This window comes from Myxocyprinus asiaticus, chromosome 16 (assembly GCF_019703515.2).
Source record: "Myxocyprinus asiaticus isolate MX2 ecotype Aquarium Trade chromosome 16, UBuf_Myxa_2, whole genome shotgun sequence".
Classification (NCBI taxonomy): Eukaryota; Metazoa; Chordata; class Actinopteri; order Cypriniformes; family Catostomidae; genus Myxocyprinus; species Myxocyprinus asiaticus.
The window spans coordinates 28,633,866-28,654,494 of record NC_059359.1 but is presented as its reverse complement, the minus strand read 5'-3'; the positions used below and the strand labels follow the sequence as shown (position 1 = coordinate 28,654,494).

Genomic DNA, 20,629 nt, shown 5'->3' with positions numbered 1-20,629 from the left:
CTTATGTGAGCTGCTTCAAAAGAAAAGCAAAATATTATTTGAATATGTGCTTAAACAGGGATAGTTAATCCTTCTTACAGTACTGAATGGAACAAATATTGGACAAGAATGATACAAACCTCATATGTACTAAAAACAAATGTCCTCTGGATTTTATACAAAGCACACATGACATAAGATGAAATAACCAAAAAGTGAATCTGAGACACTTTTAAGATTTTATTTATTATATGCACAAAAGCTATTGATAATACTTTACAAAACAAGAAAAATAAGAACAAAAACTTATTTGAATTAAATACAAATGACTTGCTCCTGGGAGAGAAAGGTGAAATGAATACTTTCTTGCTCTACCACTGCATTTTCAAAATTCAGCTGTATTTTTTGACCATTTATTCTTTTCTCTTCTTTTGTAATCTTAATACTATACACACAATGCTTTACTGTCATAAATCCGCTTAGTGAAAAACATTATAGTTGCCCCAAATACTGATATTCACAAACAGCACCCTTTAGTTCCCACTTAAGAACAATGCCTCCTGTAGGGCACAATGTATTGAACATGGGATAATAGTGGTAAATAAAATATAAAACCTTCTCCTGCTTTCTTTAACAATTATCTCTCTCTCTCTCTCTCTAATCCCTTTTATCCTCTGTCTCAGGCACCGTAAACACTCTCATTACTGTATGTCATATACAGGAACAGGTCTTCCTCATGGTGTTCCTATAAACATGGACAGAGATGAAACATTTAGATCAGACATGGTCAATAATAACCCAGTGAGGTGTTATTGCTCAAACCTCCTTTTACATACAGGACTCAAATTTAGAGTGTTTGTCAGTGTCAGAAATTAACTTTTACATAAAGGGGGGATTTTTGCAGCTGGATTTGATTTTTAGGGCATTTGTTTTTTTTTTTTTACCTTTTTAAGAGGGAATACTTTTTTCTAACCATTAAAAAAAAAAACTTTGTTATCAAATATGTCAATTCATTAATACAAATTCAAGACTACCCAAAGAATTAAATCAACGAAGTTTTTTCTAGATATTTAATTCCATAATATGCATAATTAAGACTACAATAGCATATTAAGAACTATATTAGATGTTACAAACAAAAAACAGACTCATTCATTAAGAGGGCATTTTTTTGACACCACATATTGAATTTCAGGGGCATTTTTGGTGGCATGTTTGCCCTGAGCCCCCCTTAATTTCTGACGCTGGTGTATATTACTAAAATAACATACAACTTTAATCAACTGAGAGTAGTGCGGAGTGGTTTGTGGTTTTTCTGGTTAATTTCAATATGGCTTTGGTATGTTTAAAAACATTCTAACAACACAACACCATATATATATATATATATATATATATATATCGTCACTTTGGATAAAAGTGTCTGCTAAATGATTAAATGTAAACATATAATAATGGCCATTGTGTGATTTTAAGGCTGTACAAATTTTAACAGTTCTTTAAATGTGTTAAGTTAGTATTAGCTGTAGCATCTTTAACTGCATTGTGTATGTATATGCTTTGCAATAACAACATGCCACTTTTCTAGTCCACTAAAAATCAAGCACAGCTTACTAAAATGATATATGTAAACAGATGGTTTATAATTATCAATCTGGAAAAAAATATGTGTATACTTCTCAGCACTAGTGAAGCGAAAGGGTGCTTGAATTACCTCATACACTGCAGAAAGTGGGGAACTGGATGGAGGGAGGGAATTTTTTACAAAAAAGAAGAGAGCTTCTTCTGGCCTCATAGACACCCGTTGTCTGATCAGAAAACAAAGCTGACCGACTGGAGGAAAAAGAGGGAGGGTGTGGAGGGACAGATTTACAGAAACTGATTTATTCACTTCAAAATTAAATTGCAAACAGTTTCATTTCTTCCTCAAGAGGAAGAGAGGATTGAGGAAGTTTATGGTCAGAAATAACAATTACTGTAAGTCATGAGCTGATTTGGTTTCCAATTTGGTGAATTCATAAATATAATTGGATCAACAATGTACTCAGTAGCAAACAGAAGGATACAAGGAATAAGAGTTGTCACCTGTGAGGTCTGAAGGAACAAGATATTTCTTTTTGTCAAGTTCAGGAGCTCGGGATCTTGCAGCTCTCTCCACAATTATCTAATAACATAAACAAAATAAACATTCACTCATTACAATCTCCACTTCTCCAAATGATACTGTATATGACACTTCAGTGTATATGCACTGAACCCTCTTAATATTATGAAGCTGAAATGTAACAGATGTTATTGTTGTTTCCATCCATAAGACTGACCGGAATCTTATCCGGATGTTTGGCACGAACTCTCTCCCCTTCTGCTCTTCTGACCTCCAGTGGAACACTTCGCTGATATTGGCTAGACATCTGTGAGCAAAACACATTAACAATAATATCAACAAACATAAAAATAAAAAAAAAGAATGTCATACTTAAAATCAATGGAGTATCTATTTGCACTTAAGTAGCACAACACAGGTATTTGCACCCTAATAGTCCGGAGGAGCCAAAAAAAATTTTTTTTAAATAAAAATGCTTATGCGCGGGTGACCCAACTTCAAATCTGGCTTGTGACATTTTCTGAGCAACTCCCCCCACTACTCTCCCCTCGTCTCCTGTCTACTCTGTCTCTATGAATTGAAAGGCAAAAAGCCCAAAAATACAATGAATGGACATGTTAATATTATATGATTACAATAGTTATAATATTATATTTGCTACTTATTACACTGGGGTGCAAAATCAAGTAGTATTAACATTCAAAAACAAGCAGAAGGGTTTTTAGATCCCATACTAGATGGCCATTAATGGATTCAAACCCACTTATTCTCTGAATGAGTCACTCACATGTTTAACAAAATACATTCTTTTTAGGCAAACTTTCTGGACATCTTGCCATCCAACCAGGGACTCTTCCTCTCCTTTGCCCTCAGTCCAGATGTTGTTCATGTATGTCTTGAGTCCTGACTAGTAGTACTGTTTCTACACATTACTTGTGCTACAAGGTGTCATTCACTGTTAAATAAAATGAACAAATTTGAAACAGTATGAGCATATTTAAACTACATCCTAGGTCTGTGCCATCAGTGCATTAGCTGAACTATATACAGACAGTATATTTGATAAAGAAACAACATACCTGGGTCAGGTAACTCGCAAAAAAGAACACACAACTATAGTGTCTTTAAGTGACATTTGCCTCAAAGTTTACCAGCTGTAGTACATAAAGGATTAACTGTACACTTGTGACATCATTCTTTCATCACTGATGGTCGTGGAAAATGCTTTAGCATCTTTCAAAACCGTGAAACTGGATATTCTTCTAATGACTGTGATGCCTGCATATCTGCTTGTTTTGTTCTGGTGTCGTCTAACCATTCCCTAGGGCCACTCATGCGCTGCAGAGGGACATTTCATAATGCAGAAATGCACACCAGTTCTATCAGAATAAAAATGCTTGCTTCATATTAAAGCATGTCCATATGATGTAATTCAGAGTGGGTTTGCAAGTGGCTGAGTGTGCCAAACCAAACTAGAAAATGTGTCCAATACCGTTGCAAAGAAAGTGGACCAAAAATCACTCTGGCCTAGTAGTTTTTTTGTGTGTGTGCTCTAAATAGCTTGTTTACTGTGCAAAAGACCATTGCTGGTTGCATTTGCACTACATCCACCGTCACAGTCGGGTCTGACTGTCCCTCCCCTGACTGTCTCATATTGTCATGTCTGTGTCATGTTTTCCCTCGTGTGTTTCAGGGTGGGGTTGCACCAGCTGTGCCTAAATTCTCACGTAAGTTGGGACATAAAGTTCACACTAAGGGCTTAGTAACTACTAGAGTTTGTAACTAAGTCAGTGCTTAATTTGGTTGCACCACCTGTTCTTAAGGCAAGACTTAACTAGTAGGTCGTAAACTCTCCGTAAAGTAATGCGTAGTCTCATAATATGACTGTATTTATCTAATAAGCAGTCTTCAAATTTGTACACAGAAGTGTTAAACAGTCGTGAATTTTAGCTTGATCTTGTTACGGTTGATGTTCAAATCTTGTTTTCTCACACAACTGTCAGCTGTAATAAATTATATCCCCATTAAAATATGATACGTAATAAAAGTACATTTGATAAATAGTATATTTGCCCTGTGTAAATAACAATATATAGGAACTGTATCTAAACTACATAAGGGGCGATACAACAGGCTGGAAAAAGACACTTATTCATTTTAATATCCTATATATATATTTTTAATGTGTTGAAACCTGACACCAGGCGACGAACCCTGAAAACTGCACCGTTAGAACGGTTTCATGCTGAAGAGACGCTTAAAAGTAAGTTTTCACTCTCGTAAATGTCAACATCATACTGTATGTCGAAATGATTGATGCCTGTCACGCAAAACATTAACTCATTGATGTCATAAAATATTAGTCTTATTTATTCCAACCGTTACTCCTGGTTTAGTTTATACATAGGATTACATCCTACCTAAGTTTAATGGTGTAACGCTCAAATATTTAGTTGTGTGTATATTGGAGGGCACTTTACCACATTTCCTCACACATAGGGGCACCCTAGAGGGCACTGCATCACAATTTTTCTACTGGAAGGGCACCCATTAGTGCACTGCATCACATTTTCTCCACTGGAAGGGCACTTCATCATGTTGTTTTGCACATAGGGGCACCTTGGAGGGCACTTTACCACATTTCCTCACACATAGGGGCACCCATGAGGGCACTGCATCACAATTTTTCCACTGGAAGGGCACCCATTAGTGCACTGCATCAAATTCTATCCACTGGAAGGGCACCCAGAGGGCACTTCATCATGTTTTTTTGCACATAGGGGCAACTTGGAGGGCACTTTACCACATTTCCTCACACATAGGGGCACCCATGAGGGCACTGCATCATAATTTTACCACTGGAAGGGCACCCAGAGGGCACTTCATCATGTTTCCTCCACTAGAAGGGCACCCAGAGGGCACTTTACCACATTTCTTCACACATGGGGCACCCATGAGTGCACTGCATCATAATTTTACCACTGGAAGGGCACCCATTAGTGCACTGCATCAAATTTTATCCACTGGAAGGGCACCCAGAGGGCACTTCATCATGTTTTTTTGCACATGGGGCACCTTGGAGGGCAATTTACCACATTTCCTCACACATAGGGGCACCCTAGGGGGCACTGCATCACAATTTTTCATTGGAAGGTTGCCCATTAGGGCACTCCACCAGTGGTCCTGTGTCAAATCGTTTGTTATTATATTTTGGTGCTGTTTTCGTATCCAGTCAGTCTTGTCCTGTTCCTGTGATACTTCAGACGGTTTCTGCTTTTGAGTTTACATTTATTATTCTGTTTCTGTTTTAAACCCATGCAGGTGTTTTGGTTTGTATTTTTGTTCTTTGTAAATAAAGCCCACATTATTGCTTCTCTGCGTTTGGGTCCTGCTTCTCTCTCTGTTAATGTGACATCCACTTACAAACATATATGTGTATTTTTCTACTAAAGCCCTTAATGGAATAGTTCACCCAAAATTTAAAATTCTCTCATTTACTAACCCTCATGCCATCCTAGATGTGTATGACTTTCTTCTGCAGATCACAAAAAGATTTTTAGAAGAATATGTCAGCTCTGTAGGTCCATACACTGCAAGTGTGACCAGAACTTTTAAGTAGTATCAGTCGACCTATACTAGCCTTTCGGCATATATATCGGTATTGCCATATATGTTTAACGATATGCGCAGATATGAAAACTTTTTTTTCAGAACATATAATGCAGAAAACAATGCTTTAGAATTGGTTTCATAACTTAGTTTGTCCAGCAGAGCGTGCTCCGACTCCATTGTTTACAGAGCTGAACTGACGGTGGCTCTTCAGACAGGGCGGAGTTAGGCGGTGTCTTCTCCGTAAATTACTAACTAGTTTGTGAAATACATACTGGAAAGTTAATAAACAATGACCCCATCATTTTATATAACTAATATAATGTTAACCTTGTCCCTGACAACCATGTCACTCATGTTGATCACATCTGTATGCTGTTAGCCAGCTATAGTATGTCAATGCAGTCAGTAATATAACAGATTGAAAGGTAAACATCAGAGCATCTTTTTGCAGCTCAGCAGACAACGGTGCGGTGGTGGATTGTGTGTGGTGTGTGTTGATTTCATGCTATGTTGTTACTTAGTTGGTGAGACACAATGTTGGAAAGTAAATAAAGTCCATCTTTTACTCTCCGTGGCAACGAGCTTATAGCTAATCACGTAGCTACTTTCATACCTTGTCAGCGTGTAAACGTATTCACCGAACTGTTTTGTTCAGGATTCACAGTTTGGTACCCCCTTCAACCAAACAATTCCAGTCATTGCATTTATAAAATTTAATATTTCAAAGTGTGGTTTCCAGACATTAAAATAGGATGCATAATAAAAGTAGATTTAATAAATAGTATATATTGTTGGAACTGTATCTAAAATAAATGAGTGGTGATAAAAAAATTCTAATACAACAGGCTGGAAAAATAGACATTTATTCATTTTAATATCCTATATATATTTTGAATGTGTTGAAACTTGACACCGGGTGATGCACTCTAAAAACGGCACCGTTAGAACGGTTTCATGCTGAAGAGCTGCTTAAAAGTACGTTTTTTCTCTCTCTCGTAAATGTAAACGAGTGCCAACATCATCATATATGTCAAAAGGACTGATGCCTGTCAACCAAAACATGAGCTCATTGATGACATTAAATGAGTCTGCTTTTTATTCCAACCATTACTCGTGGTCAGAGGCTTCCGTAAATATTTAGTTTATACGTAGAGTTACGTTCTACCTAAGTTTAATGGTGCAACGCTCAAATATTTAGTAGTGGAAAAATGTTATGCCACAACTAGGCTAAGTTATAACGTACGTATTGCTGGTGCAAACGGCCCCTGATGTTTATTTAGCTATTTATTTTATTTTTATTTATTATTTATTTAAATGGTCAGCATTTTACTGATACTAAACAGTACTACTGATGTTTATTTAGCTATTTATTTTATTTGAATTTATTCTTTATTTTAATGGTCAGCCATTGACTGATACTAAACATACAGTACTGATGTTTATTTAGCTATTTATTTTATTTTTATTTATTATTTATTTAAATGGTCAGCATTTTACTGATACTAAACAGTACTACTGATGTTTATTTAGCTATTTATTTTATTTGAATTTATTCTTTATTTTAATGGTCAGCCATTGACTGATACTAAACATACAGTACTGATGTTTATTTAGCTATTTATTGTATTTTTATTTATTCTTTATTTTCTCAGTGTTCATTTCTAGAATTTGTTGACAATTTATAATAATAATGTAAAATATTCTTCGATAAAAATATTTAAGAAAGCAGCCTTCTGAGTACCTTTGCATTGGTGCACAATCCACATAGAAAAGGTCTGTTTTCATTCCAGCTCAAAAATTAACTATATCAGCCACCATATCGGTAATCTGTGAATTTTCCCCCTCTAAAATTGGTATCGGTCTCAAAAATCCCATATCGGTCGGGCTCTACTATGAAGCTCCAAAAATCACATAAAGGAAACATAAAAGTAATCCATAAGACTCCAGTGGTTAAATCAGTGTCTTCATAAGTGATATAAGTGTGGGTAAGAAACAGTATTTAAGTCCTTTTTTACTCTAAATCTTCACCTTCACTTTTAGAAGTGAAAGTGAAACTAAACAGGCACCACGTGTGACTTTCTGATGTAAAAGTGAAATTGGAAATATAGAGTAAAAAAAGGACTTAAATCTTGATCTGTTTCTAACCCACACCCGTCATATCGCTTCTGCATATATAGATTTAACCACTGAAGTCATATGGATTACTTTTATGCTGCCTTTATGCTATTTTTGGAGCTTCAAGGGTCTGGTCACCATTCGGTTGCATTGTATGGACCTACAGAGCTGAGATATTCTTCTAAAAATCTTAATTTGTGTTCTGCTGAAGAAAGGAAGTCATAAACATCTGGGATGGCATTAGGGTAAGTAAATGATGAGAGAATTTAACTTTTTGGGTGAACTATCCCTTTAACTGATTTCACACTTGCTCTGAATGTTCACTAACATAAAAGTACCATGGTTTTACAAGGGTTTTTGGACAAGGTACTATGGAAATGCCTCTGTTTTCTGGACCTGTACTATGGTAATTCCATGGTATTCTATAAATTACTTTGTGGAAATACCATGGTATATGAATGATTATTCAGTACCATTGTTTTATTAGGGTTTTCATAATGCCAAAATTTCAGTAGTTCTTCAGTACTGGTAACCGGTACTACTATCGTTACATCTTTTTTTAAGTATTGACTTGGTACCGGTACTTTGACATCCCTAGTTTTTATAATCTGAAACATACATCACTATTCCATGGTACAGCCACAGTAATTTTGTACGGATTTCCTGTAGTTTAAAGTGCTATAGCGTGTATCAGGCTTTTGTGTGCAATAACTGTCGTTGGTGATGGTGCTGCAATGCGACAATATGTCCTTCCCACTACTGCCGGTAGTACTGCACAATTTCCAAACACTCAGCTTTTAGTTGTTTAGAAATAAACAATAATAACCTGCTGGTATCAGGAAGGACATGATAAAGTGAGATAACTGAGCCCATAACAACTGCTGTTCCTCGAGCTCACCCGCTTCTCGCATTACACGATCTTGCTATTCAGGGAACAATAGTGAATTTGTCGCGGATGACCACTGGATTTTTGTTTCAACTTTTGATTGACCACAAATCTACAAGATTTAGTAAACTAACCTTACAAAATCGGCAATCGGTTGACTGGACTTCTTAATGAACCCTTATGGTAAACACACAAAACTTACCTCTAATACAACTGATGGATTCAGGAATCAATATTCTTGTCTTCCCTTCTTGGACGAATATTTCATACCCGTATAAGCAAAGTGATGATGTTAGTCTCACAAACGCAAAAACTTTAAATGTTATAAATCGCCTTCTATGTTGAAGATGTCGACTGGCCCATTTCTCCACAATAACAAATAATGTACCGCCCTATTATGGGGATTGACCAATAAGACACATAATAATATACTGACATCACCCCTAACCGTTTAGGCAGGAAAGTGGGCGGGGTTTACATTTGTTTACAGTGATTCTATTAGGCATCTGAACTGTCGCTCAAATGTGCCCTTGGTCAGTCTAACCAACCCAAATAAAGGAAAATTAGGCCAATGCCTTACGTGTCTGACGTGTCCTGATGTCCTTATCTTGGCTAAACAAACCAACACGTGATTCTGGTAGAGCAACACAGACAGGACAGAGACAATATTGTTATTTTACCCAGTTTTTAAACGAATCCAAGCCGTACATTGGATGATCGGTTCCTCTTACAAAGATGTTTCCTCAGATTGTTCAGTTGGTAGTGAATGTATATATTGATCAGAATAGTTGGAAACACTTATTATTTCAAATTAAAAAGTAACAATGAATGATTTGTTCTGGTAAGTCTGTTGGTTGTTTTCAGACTTGTTATTTTTCTGTCCAGTTTTAAAGTGGATTGTTGGCAAAGTCAGTGACTGCATACATTCAGGGCCGTAGCTAGTGGGGTGAAAGGTGGTAACGATTCTAAGGGGCCCACAGTTTCAGGGGGGGCCCGCAACAAATTCTAAACATCATTTTTTTTTTTTAATAGGACTGACCCATATACAGTCAGGGGGCCCAGAATACCTTGCTATGGCCCTGCATACGTTATAAGCTTTGACTAATGTCTGATTCTCTTAAACTGCTGCTGACCACCTTTGTTTTTAACAGTTCACCTACAAAATGTATTAAAGGGTAAGTTTCATGCTGGCATGGTGTACAGTACACTAATACGAAACATGGTATGGTAACTTGATGTTAAATATGTATTTAAATTAATAGGTCTCATTAATGTTGCTTTCATTAGGCTTCTATAAAAATTGTTGATACTTTATTAAGTACTTGAATTAATAAACTAATACATACATAATACGCAATAAACTGTTAAGTATTGTATAGCTCATATGAGTGTAGTAATGTTCACATTATCACGTTCCCTATCGATTCAGTTCACTCGACATTGCATTTGAACGCTATGGGGAAAATCCCTTTTCCACGACCTAGTTGAAGCCCTTGTATCATAACGCCAATCTTGTGATTGGCAATGATGTTTGAGCTCCGCCCCTTTAGGTGCGCATTTGCCCTATATAAGCAGGCGCTCAAACATAATTTCTTCCTTCAAGACCGACATCGTCTCGTTTTGACTATGACAGATAATCTCATCTTGATCAGCCCGCTCTTCGCTGTCAACGGACACCCTTCAGCGGACAGGGTTCCCTGCGGACTAGTTATGGGTCGTTCATGAACGACTCGTTCATTTTGAACGAATCTTCTATGTGACTCTGAAGAACGAGTAGTCTCAGAGAGTGATTAGTTCATTTTGTGTTGGCTGCGCATGTGCATTGCGCAACCTCCATTTGTTTGTTACGTGAAAACCGCATAGGCACTGTACAGGAAACAGAAATTATTAGTTCACCTTTCAACTCTTTTGGTCCGAGTCATTCGTTCTTTTGTCACTTGACAACCGTATACGCTATGCATTGCTCACACAGGAAACAGAAATGATTAGTTCACCTCTCGAGTCATCTGGTCCCCGCTATGCACATACGGCTGTCACGTGACAAACGAACAAACAACTCGGACAAGAAGATTCCAGAGGTGAACCTTGGCTGCATTATCAATTTTTCTTTATTGGGACTATAATCAAAGTTTGCATAAGTAGACGTGTTGGGGGGATTTGGCTATTGAAAATGTAACATTTTAATTTAATTCTGCTCAAATGAACGAAATGACTTGAATAGATTTGTTCATTTTGCTGAACGAGACTCGAACTAGATTCAAGTCAGTAAAATGATCCAATCTTCCCATCACTACTGCAGATGCATTAAGATGTTCTTCGCCTGAGTCCAGCACCTGCAGCGAAGATTCACCCACCCCCTCTATGTTCCGGTGAAGAAGTCTCTCCTCCTCGCCGCCGGATCGGGTTCTTCGCTCAGCGAGACATCTACCCACTTCCCGGAGCATCCAGGCAGGAGTTGTTTCCTTTCAATATATATAATATAAATCTGTCCAAGTGACGTAAAATACACATAAAAGAGCCGCTTCTGTGTACGCGTCTTTTTAAAGATGTCATATCGCAAGTGTTCCTGTGAGCCATCGCTCCGTCAGACCAACATGAGAGCTGCGTTCGCTGCCTGGGCAACACCCACGCCAAATCAGCTCTCATGGGTACATACTGCCCTCACTGTGAGGACATGAGTCTCAAGACGCTCCACTCTAGGGTCGCTCTTGTTCTGAGGGATGATTCCGCCTCCCGTGCCCGGACCACATGAGGAAGCACGGTGGGGCCGTGAGGTAGAGATGGAAGAACTCGAGGAGGATCTTGCCATGCAGCGTCTTTGCCAGTGCAGTACGCACGTGACGACCTCCGGCCCTCTATGAATGAGCACGGTGTTGTGGTATTCGCAGGGTCTGACGATGATAATGATGCCATGTCCCGCGGAGCATCAGATAATGGTCCATGGAGAATGTTGCAGCCCCTCCCCCAGCGAGGGTAAGGAGTGCACACTGGCCATTGATACAGTGCATCCGGAAAGTATTCACAGCGCTTCACTTTTTCCACATTTTGTTATGTTACAGCCTTATTGCAAAATGGATTAAATTCATTATTTTCCTCAAAATTCTACAAACAATACCCCATAATGACAATGTGAAAGAAGTTTCTTTGAAATCTTTGCAAATTTATTAAAAATAAAAAAGAAAATAAAAATCACATGTACATAAGTATTCACAGCCTTTGCCATGACACTCAAAATTGAGCTCAGGTGCATCCTGTTTCCACTGATCATCCTAGAGATGTTTCTACAACTTGATTGGAGCCCAGGTGTGGTAAATTCAGTTGATTGGACATGATTTGGAAAGGCACACACCTGTCTATATAAGGTCCCACAGTTAACAGTGCATGTCAGAGCACAAACCAAGCCATGAAGTCCAAGGAATTGTCTGAAGACCTCCGAGACAGGATTGTATCAAGGCACAGATCTGGGGAAGGTTACAGAAAAATTTCTGCAGCACTGAAGGTCCCAATGAGCACGGTGGCCTCCATTATCCGTAAATGGAAGAAGTTTGGAACCACCAGGACTCTTCCTAGAGCTGGCCGCCTGGCCAAACTGAGCGATCGGGGGTGAAGGGCCTTAGTCAGGGACGTGACCAAGAACCCGATGGTCACTCTGACAGAGATCCAGCATTTCTCTGTGGAGAGATGAGAACCTTCCAGAAGAACAACCATCTCTGCAGCACTCCACCAATCAGGCCTGTATGGTAGAGTGGCCAGACGGAAGCCACTCCTCAGTAAAAGGCACATGACAGCCCGCCTGGAGTTTGCCAAAAGGCACCTGAAGGACTCTCAGACCATAAGAAACAAAGATTGAACTCTTTGGCCTGAATGGCAAGCGTCATGTCTGGAGGAAACCAGGCACCGCTCATCACCTGGCCAATACCATCCCTACAGTGAAGCATGGTGGTGGCAGCATCATGCAGTGGGGATGTTTTTCAGCGGCAGGAACTGGGAGACCAGTCAGGATGAGGGAAAGATGAATGCAACAATGTACAGAGACATCCTTGATGAAAACCTGCTCCAGAGTGCTCTGGACCTCAGACTGGGGCGACGGTTCATCGTCCAACAGGACAACGACACTAAGCACACAGCCAAGATAACAAAGGAGTGGCTCTGGGACAACTCTGTGAATGTCCTTGAGCGGCCCAGCCAGAGCCCAGACTTGAACCCGATTGAACATCTCTGGAGAGATCTGAAAATGGCTGTGCACCGACGCTCCCCATCCAACCTGATGGAGCTTGAGAGGTCCTGCAAAGAAGAATGGGAAAAACTGCCCAAAAATAGGTGTGCCAAGCTTGTAGCACCATACTCAAAAAGACTTGAGGCTGTAATTGGTGCCAAAGGTGCTTCAACAAAGTATTGAGCAAAGGCTGTGAATACTTATGTACATGTGATTTGTTTTGTTTTTTATTTTTAATAAATTTGCAAAGATTTCAAACAAACTTCTTTCACATTGTCATTATGGGGTATTGTTTGTAGAATTTTGAGGAAAATAATGAATTTAATCCATTTTGGAATAAGGCTGTAACATAACAAAATGTGGAAAAAGTGAAGCGCTGTGAATACTTTCCAGATGCACTGTATTATTTACTAAAAGTATAAAAAAGATCACAGTAATGAGTTCCAATATGTTTTAATACATATGAAGCTTGCAGAATGGACAAGCATGCATTTGGTTTTATGCTTGGAAATGTTTTATTCCATTGTGTTTTAATAAGATTGTAAGAATGTGTTATTGTTTTTGATGTACACTTAATGTACAGCATTTTGGTCTACACTGCTTAAATAAACTTAACTTTGACTTACATCCAGCCATTGTACAGCAATTTACAAATGAGAAATACAGCACATTCATATCAAAGAGGGCAAGAACAAACACAATAAAATGAAGTTTTAGAGACAGTCCGTTGCTCATTTCTGTTTTTAGCGCCATCCGCAGGGCGAAGAAACATCATCGACAACACTACGAAGCTCAAACTACTTATTTTTTCAGAAATTATGATAATTTTCTCCTAGTCAAAGCATGGGGAAAGTCCCATATTCTTCTGAAGAAAAATAAACAGTTGATTATTGATTCATTCGTTTTTATTTGTTACTATAATATCATATTTTTTTTTCATAATTAAACAACAGTTATGAAACAATAACACAATTTAATCATTATTCATTGTGTCAAATGATCATGTTGTTTTTAACTGTCACTTTTTGCTTTTCTGCAAATAAAAGGAAAAAAATAAAGGAAAATTAAAAGTTCTCATATTCCTACATTATAAAGGCTCTCTCTTCCATTCGTGATGTGATTTATATTCACGTAAATGACAGTTATACTGAAGTGGAAAGTTATATACTGCAAAAATAATGAAATGAACTAATATTGGCCACTATTAGGCAGATCGTATGGTTAAAGTCATGGTAACCATGTTAGGAAATATTATCACATTTGACAAGAAGCTGGACCGTCAATCGTCATATTATACAAACTTATAATATGACAGTAGCATACTTTATCTAGCAAGATTAATCAAAATAATTATAAGTAGGTGTAACACTCTCAGTGGAAAGGAGGAGGCGAGAAACGGCTTGATAATAGAAATAATATTTTAATAATAAACTGAACCAAAAGACACACACAGGTGTCGGGCAGCAACCCGTAACTCTCTCTCTCTCTGTCACACTGCCGTCTCCGGTCACCTTTATCCCTCTCGGGCTTCCTCAGCCTAATTAGGGGCCAGGTGTGCAGAATCACGACCCGGCCCCGCCCTCCGCCCTGCCACAATAGGCTATATACAGTCAGAAACGGGGACCTTGCTAATCCAGTGCTGGTCAGCTGTGGCTTGTGAATATTCACGCTCATTGTGGTCGATATAACTTGAAATAGACGTCATTAAACCCCTTCTCTTTTTTTACTGGATGAAGTAACAGCTCCATGTCTCAATGTATGATGGATATTGTCCACTGTCATCCACAGAAACTCCTGTAAATAACATGTGTAATTCCCCTCGAGTCATCTAGAAGCGAGATTCATTCACCAATCAGAGAAGTTGCTGTGGCTGTTACCATGGGAATAACTGGATTTCCCCTGTTCCAACTTTTTTAATTGGGTGTTTGAATACATTGTTCTAAACTTCTGTTATGTCCTATTTTTATACTAGTCAAAAGCTTTAAATTGAGTATTTTTTTTTTTTTTTTTTTTTATTGCTTTTTATTGCTTATTTGATTACAACATTGCAACACAATGTTCACAATTCAGGGATTTTCCACGGACCCCCTGGCTATTTGAAAAGGACCCCCGGGGGTCTATGGACCCTAGTTTAAGAAACGCTGCCCTAGACTACACTACTGGGTACACTCTCCTTAAACCATGGTCACACTCAAAATTACATTAAACGATTAAAAGAGAAAACATAAACCCACATTGTGGGATTCAAAATCTTTTCAAGTCTATTCAAAATCTAAATTAAATTTGGAAATAAATTTAATAAATAAATTTTAGGATTTTGCAAGTGCGATTCACCAAAAAGGGCTGAATAGTTGATTGGCTTGTGATGTGCAAATGTCTTTAAAAGTGTTTATCCTCCCATTCAGTTGATGAAAACATGCTGCATGATCATGAGGAAGGATTGCATCAACATGTAGATTGGAATGCAGGTGCGAAAAACTTCATATTAATAAAATAGCCTGCTCCTCTCTCGCTGTTGCTTGCGTGCCCTATGCGTGATTTTGAAAAATGTATTACATAATATAAGGAATATTAAAGATTCCACACAACGCACTCCATGTCAAAAAGGTTCCCGACCCCTGCTCTAGAGCTTACTCAAAATGGTGCCAAAAACAAAAAACATCCAGTGAGTGCCAGTTCTGCAGATGGAAACGCCTTGTTGATGAGAGAGGTCAACAAAGAATGGCCAGACTGGTTTGAGCTGACAGAAAGTCTTTGGTAACTCAGATAACCACTCTGTACAATTGTAGTGAGCAGAATAGCATCTCAGAATGCACAACATGTCGAATCTTGAGGCTGATGGGCTACAACAGCAGAAGACTATGTTGGGACTTTATTAGGACCATAGTGTTCCTAATAAAGTGCTCAGTGAGTGTATATTTGTAGTCTGTAAATAAGTATGAGGGACACATGAGCAGTAGATATATGTTTGTTTTATAACAAGTATTGTATAAAATCTTTTTCAAACCAATTCCATTTTGTCAGTGATGTGGTTGAGAACAAAAGTTGTCAAAATCTGGAAAAAGCAAAAAATAATAAAAGGGCTTTAATGCCTAAGGTGGGAAAATATGATCTGTTGGAGGTTAAATATGTGCCGAATATTGTGGAGTATTCAGAGTTTTTTAAAAAAAAGTTGAAATATTACTGAATCCCAGGAATTACCCAAAAAATAAAAACATGACCCCTCTGAAAATATACTAGTCTACTACTATACTATACTGTACTATACTATACCTTACTACATTATAATATGCTACTATACTACATCATCTATGCTATACTAAACTATACTACATTTTACTATGCTATACTATACTATACTACACTATACTTCACATGAGTGAAAATTTTCAAGCCGTCTGTCTATAACAATAGATATACTTACTAGCCCAAACAGTTAAAAAATAAAATATTAAACTATTCTCTGCCTGTCGTGTAAATTAAGAAACGAGTACGTTTCATCATTTAAATGGAGGACCACATCTTTTAACAATAACAACTTTGTTGCAACTCAGTGCATGTACACATTTGTAACAAAGCATCAGCCAAGATAATACATGTAAATGCAAATGTATATTATTGAAAAAGGGTTGATTCGTCCTGCTCAGAAGGGAGTGAATTGTTTTAAAAACCCTGTCATGCAAGTGAAAGGTTTAGTTGAGGGACTAATTGTCTTATATTTGCAAGTTGCCAGTCATTATTATGCTGTGGCACCACAGTTCATATAGACTACCCCAGAAAATGATGCATACAATGGACATCTAGGGTGATGCACAAAGGAACAACCATGCATGATTGCTAGACTGCGATCCACTAGTATCCGATTTTTAGTTAAGGAGGTACAAATGAGTAGGCTAAATAAATTATTGTTTATGACTAACCTTTATAATGACATTAGCCTATTTACATTTTTACATTTGTACATACATTTGAAGTCAGAAGTTTGCATACACTTAGGATGAAGTCATTAAAACATATTTTTTAACCACTTCACAGGTTTATTATTAGCAAACTATAGTTTTGGCAAGTCATTTAGGACATCTACTTTGTGAATGACACGAGTAATTTTTCCAACAATTGTTTACAGACAGATTGTTTCACTTTTAATTGCCTATATCATAATTCCAGTGGGTCAGAAGTTTACATACACTAAGTTAACTGTGCCTTTAAGCAGCTTGAAAAAATCCAGAAAATTATGTCATTCCTTTAGACAATTAACCAATTAGCTTCTGATAGGAGATGTACTGAATTGGAGGTGTACCTGTGGATGTATTTTAAGGCCTACCTTCAAACTCAGTGCCTCTTTGCTTGACATCATGGAAAATCAAAATAAATCAGAAAATCTCAGAAACAAAAATTGTGGACCTCCACAAGTCTGGTTCATCCTTGGGAGCAATTTCCAAATGGCTGAAGGTACCACGTTCATCTGTTCAAATAATAGTGTACAAGCATAAACACAATGGGACCATGCAGCAATCATACCACTCAGGAAGGAGACGCATTCGGTCTCCTAGAGATTAACGTAGTTTGGTGCAAAAAGTGCAAGTCAATCCCAGAACAACAGCAAAGGACCTTGTGAAGATGCTGGAGGAAACAGGTAGACAAGTATCTATATCCACAGTAAAATGAGTCCTACGTCGATATAACTTGAAACGCTGTTCAGCAAGGAAGAAGCCACTGCTCCAAAACCACCATTAAAAAGCCAGACTACAGTTTGCAAGTGCACAGGGGATAAATATCTTACTTTTTGGAGAAATATCCTCTGGTCTGATGAAACAAAAATTGAACTGTCTAGCCATTATGACCACTGTTATGCTTGGAGCAAAAAGCGTGAGGCTTGCAAGCCAAAGAACACCATCCCAACCGTGAAGCATGGGGGTGGCAGCATCGTGTTGTGGGGGTTCTTTGCTTCAGGAGCGACTGGTGCACTTCACAAAATAGATGGCATCACGAGGAAGGAAAATTATGTGGATATATTAAAGCAACATCAGCCAGTAATTTAAAGCTCAGTCACAAATTGGTCTTGCAAATGGACTGACCCCACGCATACCTCCAAAGTTGTGGCAAAATGGCTTAAGGACAACAAAGTCAAGGTACTGGAGTGGCAATCTGTAACGTATGTTGGCTGGAACTGCTGACAATAATGACGATGACAAGGACGTAAAGATGAAGAACCCAAGTGCAGTTTATTTAGAGACCGTGAAAACCAATAACCCTGACTACAAACATGAAGCAATCATAACATGAGACTGGACTATAACCTGACTAGACTTGACTTGACTTGACAAACACATCCGATAACATTCAATACTCCACAAATAGACGATGCAAACATGAGGGCTTAAATACAAGACATGGGAGAACATAAACCAATGAACAAACAGAACTGATAACAAGATAATTAAACAATAAACCAATGAAAACATGACACATGGACATGGGAGGGAAAACAGAAATCACATGACAAGGGAAACAAGAACACATGACATGAAACAGGAACTAGAATTTCAAAATAAAAGACATGAATCAACAGAATACACATGACATATCCCCCCACTAAGGGGTGGCTCCTGACACCCCAACACATAAACAAAACACGTAAAACATGACATAAATTCAAAGTTCTGTAGGGAGTGGGGGGGGTGTCTTGAGGCGTGGGGCGTGGTGTGGCGAGAAAGGGCGAGGGGCATGGGACCAAGGCAAAGTCCGTGGGGGGTGGAGCCATGAGAGGCTCGAGGGGCAGAGCCATGGAAGGCGGAGCCGTGAGAGGCTTGAGGGGCGGAGCCATGGAACATGGTGCCCGGAGAGTAGCCAAAGACTCGAAGGGCCAGGGTGGAGCCGATGGCAGGGAGGACCAAGGCGGTGCTAGAGGCTCGAAGGAGCAAGGCAGAGCTGAGGGATCGTAGAGCCAAAGCGGAGCCAGGTGACTGACAGACCAAGGAGGAGCCAGAGGGACGAGGGACCCCGGCACAGCCGACAGGCTGAAGGACCGTAGTGGAGCCGAGGGAATGCCGAGCTGAGGCAATGTCGAGGGACGTCGCTGTGACGTGGCATGGAGCAGGCGGAGGCGTCGCTGTGACGTGGCATGGAGCAGGCGTTGCTGTGACATGGCATGGAGCAGGCTGAGGCGTCGCTGTGACGTGGAACTCTGGCTCGGAGGCGGCCGTGACGTGGAACTCTGGCTCGGCGGCGGCCGTGTCGTGGAACTCTGGCTCGGGATCCGCCTCCCCCACAGTGAACGGGGAACCGATGAATCGAAGGGCGAGGTCGATATATCAAGCCAGGCTGAGGGAACTGCGATTGCCAGGCATCAAAAAAGAAATGGACTCATTCAGTCCAAATCTAAAACAACCCTTGAGGGCAACCTCATCAAAGTCCACCTGGCTGGCTAGACCGCAGAAGTCCTCAACATAGTCCTCCAGAGGACGATTCCCCTGACGTAAGCGCAGAAGCAAAACCGCTGGGTCCATGGGAGGTGGAGAATTCTGTAACGTATGTTGGCTGGAACTGCTGACAATGATGACGATGACGAGGACGTAAAGATGAAGAACCCAAGTGCAGTTTATTTAGAGACCGTGAAAACCAATAACCCTGACTACAAACATGAAGCAATCATAACATGAGACTGGACTTTGACCATGGCTTGACCATGGCTTGACCATGGCTTGACCATGGCTTGACCATGGCTTGACCATGGCTTGACCATGGCTTGACCATGGCTTGACCAACACATCCGATAACATTCAATACTCCACAAATAGACAATGCAAACATGAGGGCTTAAATACAAGACATGGGAGAACATAAACCAATGAACAAACAGAACTGATAACAAGATAATTAAACAATAAACCAATGAAAACATGACACATGAACATGGAGGGAAAACAGAAATCACATGACAAGGGAAACAGGAACACATGACATGAAACAGGAACTAGAATTTCAAAATAAAAGACATGAATCAACAGAATACACATGACACAATCACAAAGCCCTGACCTCAATCCGATAGATAATTTGTGGGCAGAACTGAAAAAAGTGTGTGCAAGCAAGGAGGCCTACAAACCTGACACGGTTACACCAGTTCTGTCTGGAGGAATGGGCCAAAATTCCAGCAACTTATTGTGAGAAGCTTGTGGAAGGCTAGGCAAAAGTTTGATCCAAGTTTAACAATTTAAAGGCAATGCTACCAAATACTAACAAAGTGTATGGCTGTGTCTCGTTTGGAAGGATGCGTCCTCCGGGGGTCACATTTGTTGGCCGCATACGTCATCGAGGCTGTCTCCTTTCATAAAAGCGAGTAGGACACTTTGAATGCGGCCTTCTTTCATGGGAATTCAGAGGATGTATGAGGTGTATCCTTCATAGGCACTCACAACCCACAATACTTTGCTTCAACGGAAATGTCTAAAAAATTACGCCAATTTGCCCGTAAATATGATGTTCAAACGCAAGGAATGTTAATTCCCAAGTTGAAGTACCTCAGTAGATGGGTGCAGAGTATATAATATGTATAATTATATTAATATATTATTAACATAAAGTATTAGACTAAAAGTACACCTGTAAAATCTATTTTCTTTTCTCTTTACATAATTATAACTCTCCTAAAATGTACCTCATACATTACCTTCTAAAGAGACTTTGTTCCCTTCTCACTCAAAGCGCTCGTGCT

At 39.1% G+C, this 20,629-nt stretch overlaps 1 protein-coding gene across 2 annotated transcripts; it reads right to left on the bottom strand.

The window, feature by feature from the left end:
- Positions 1–206: 206 nt before the first annotated feature.
- LOC127453973 (gamma-aminobutyric acid receptor-associated protein-like 1) lies at positions 207–9,100 on the bottom strand. 2 transcript variants are annotated; one of them, XM_051720846.1, is made up of 6 exons: positions 8,899–9,100; positions 2,871–3,038; positions 2,301–2,390; positions 2,065–2,143; positions 1,694–1,812; positions 207–724 (listed from the first exon to the last, which is right to left on the bottom strand). In XM_051720846.1, exons 2-6 carry the CDS (start codon positions 2,970–2,972, stop codon positions 659–661), a joined length of 456 nt encoding a protein of 151 aa, XP_051576806.1. In that variant the 5' UTR covers positions 2,973–3,038; positions 8,899–9,100; the 3' UTR covers positions 207–658. The 2 variants fall into 2 exon arrangements, with proteins under 2 accessions (XP_051576806.1, XP_051576807.1); XM_051720847.1 differs by lacking the exon at positions 2,871–3,038 and having other exon boundaries at positions 8,899–9,094.
- Positions 9,101–20,629: the final 11,529 nt, after the last annotated feature.

Bases quoted from the DNA above. Each gene is read 5' to 3' on its own strand.
- LOC127453973 (XM_051720846.1), bottom strand. From the start codon at position 2,972: ATGAACAACATCTGGACTGAGGGCAAAGGAGAGGAAGAGTCCCTGGTT. The intron at 1,813-2,064 runs GTGACAACTCTT...TTTTTCCTCCAG, and splicing joins TGTTCCTTCAGACCTCACAG to TCGGTCAGCTTTGTTTTCTG. The intron at 725-1,693 runs GTAATTCAAGCA...CCATGTTTATAG, and splicing joins CACTTTCTGCAGTGTATGAG to GAACACCATGAGGAAGACCT.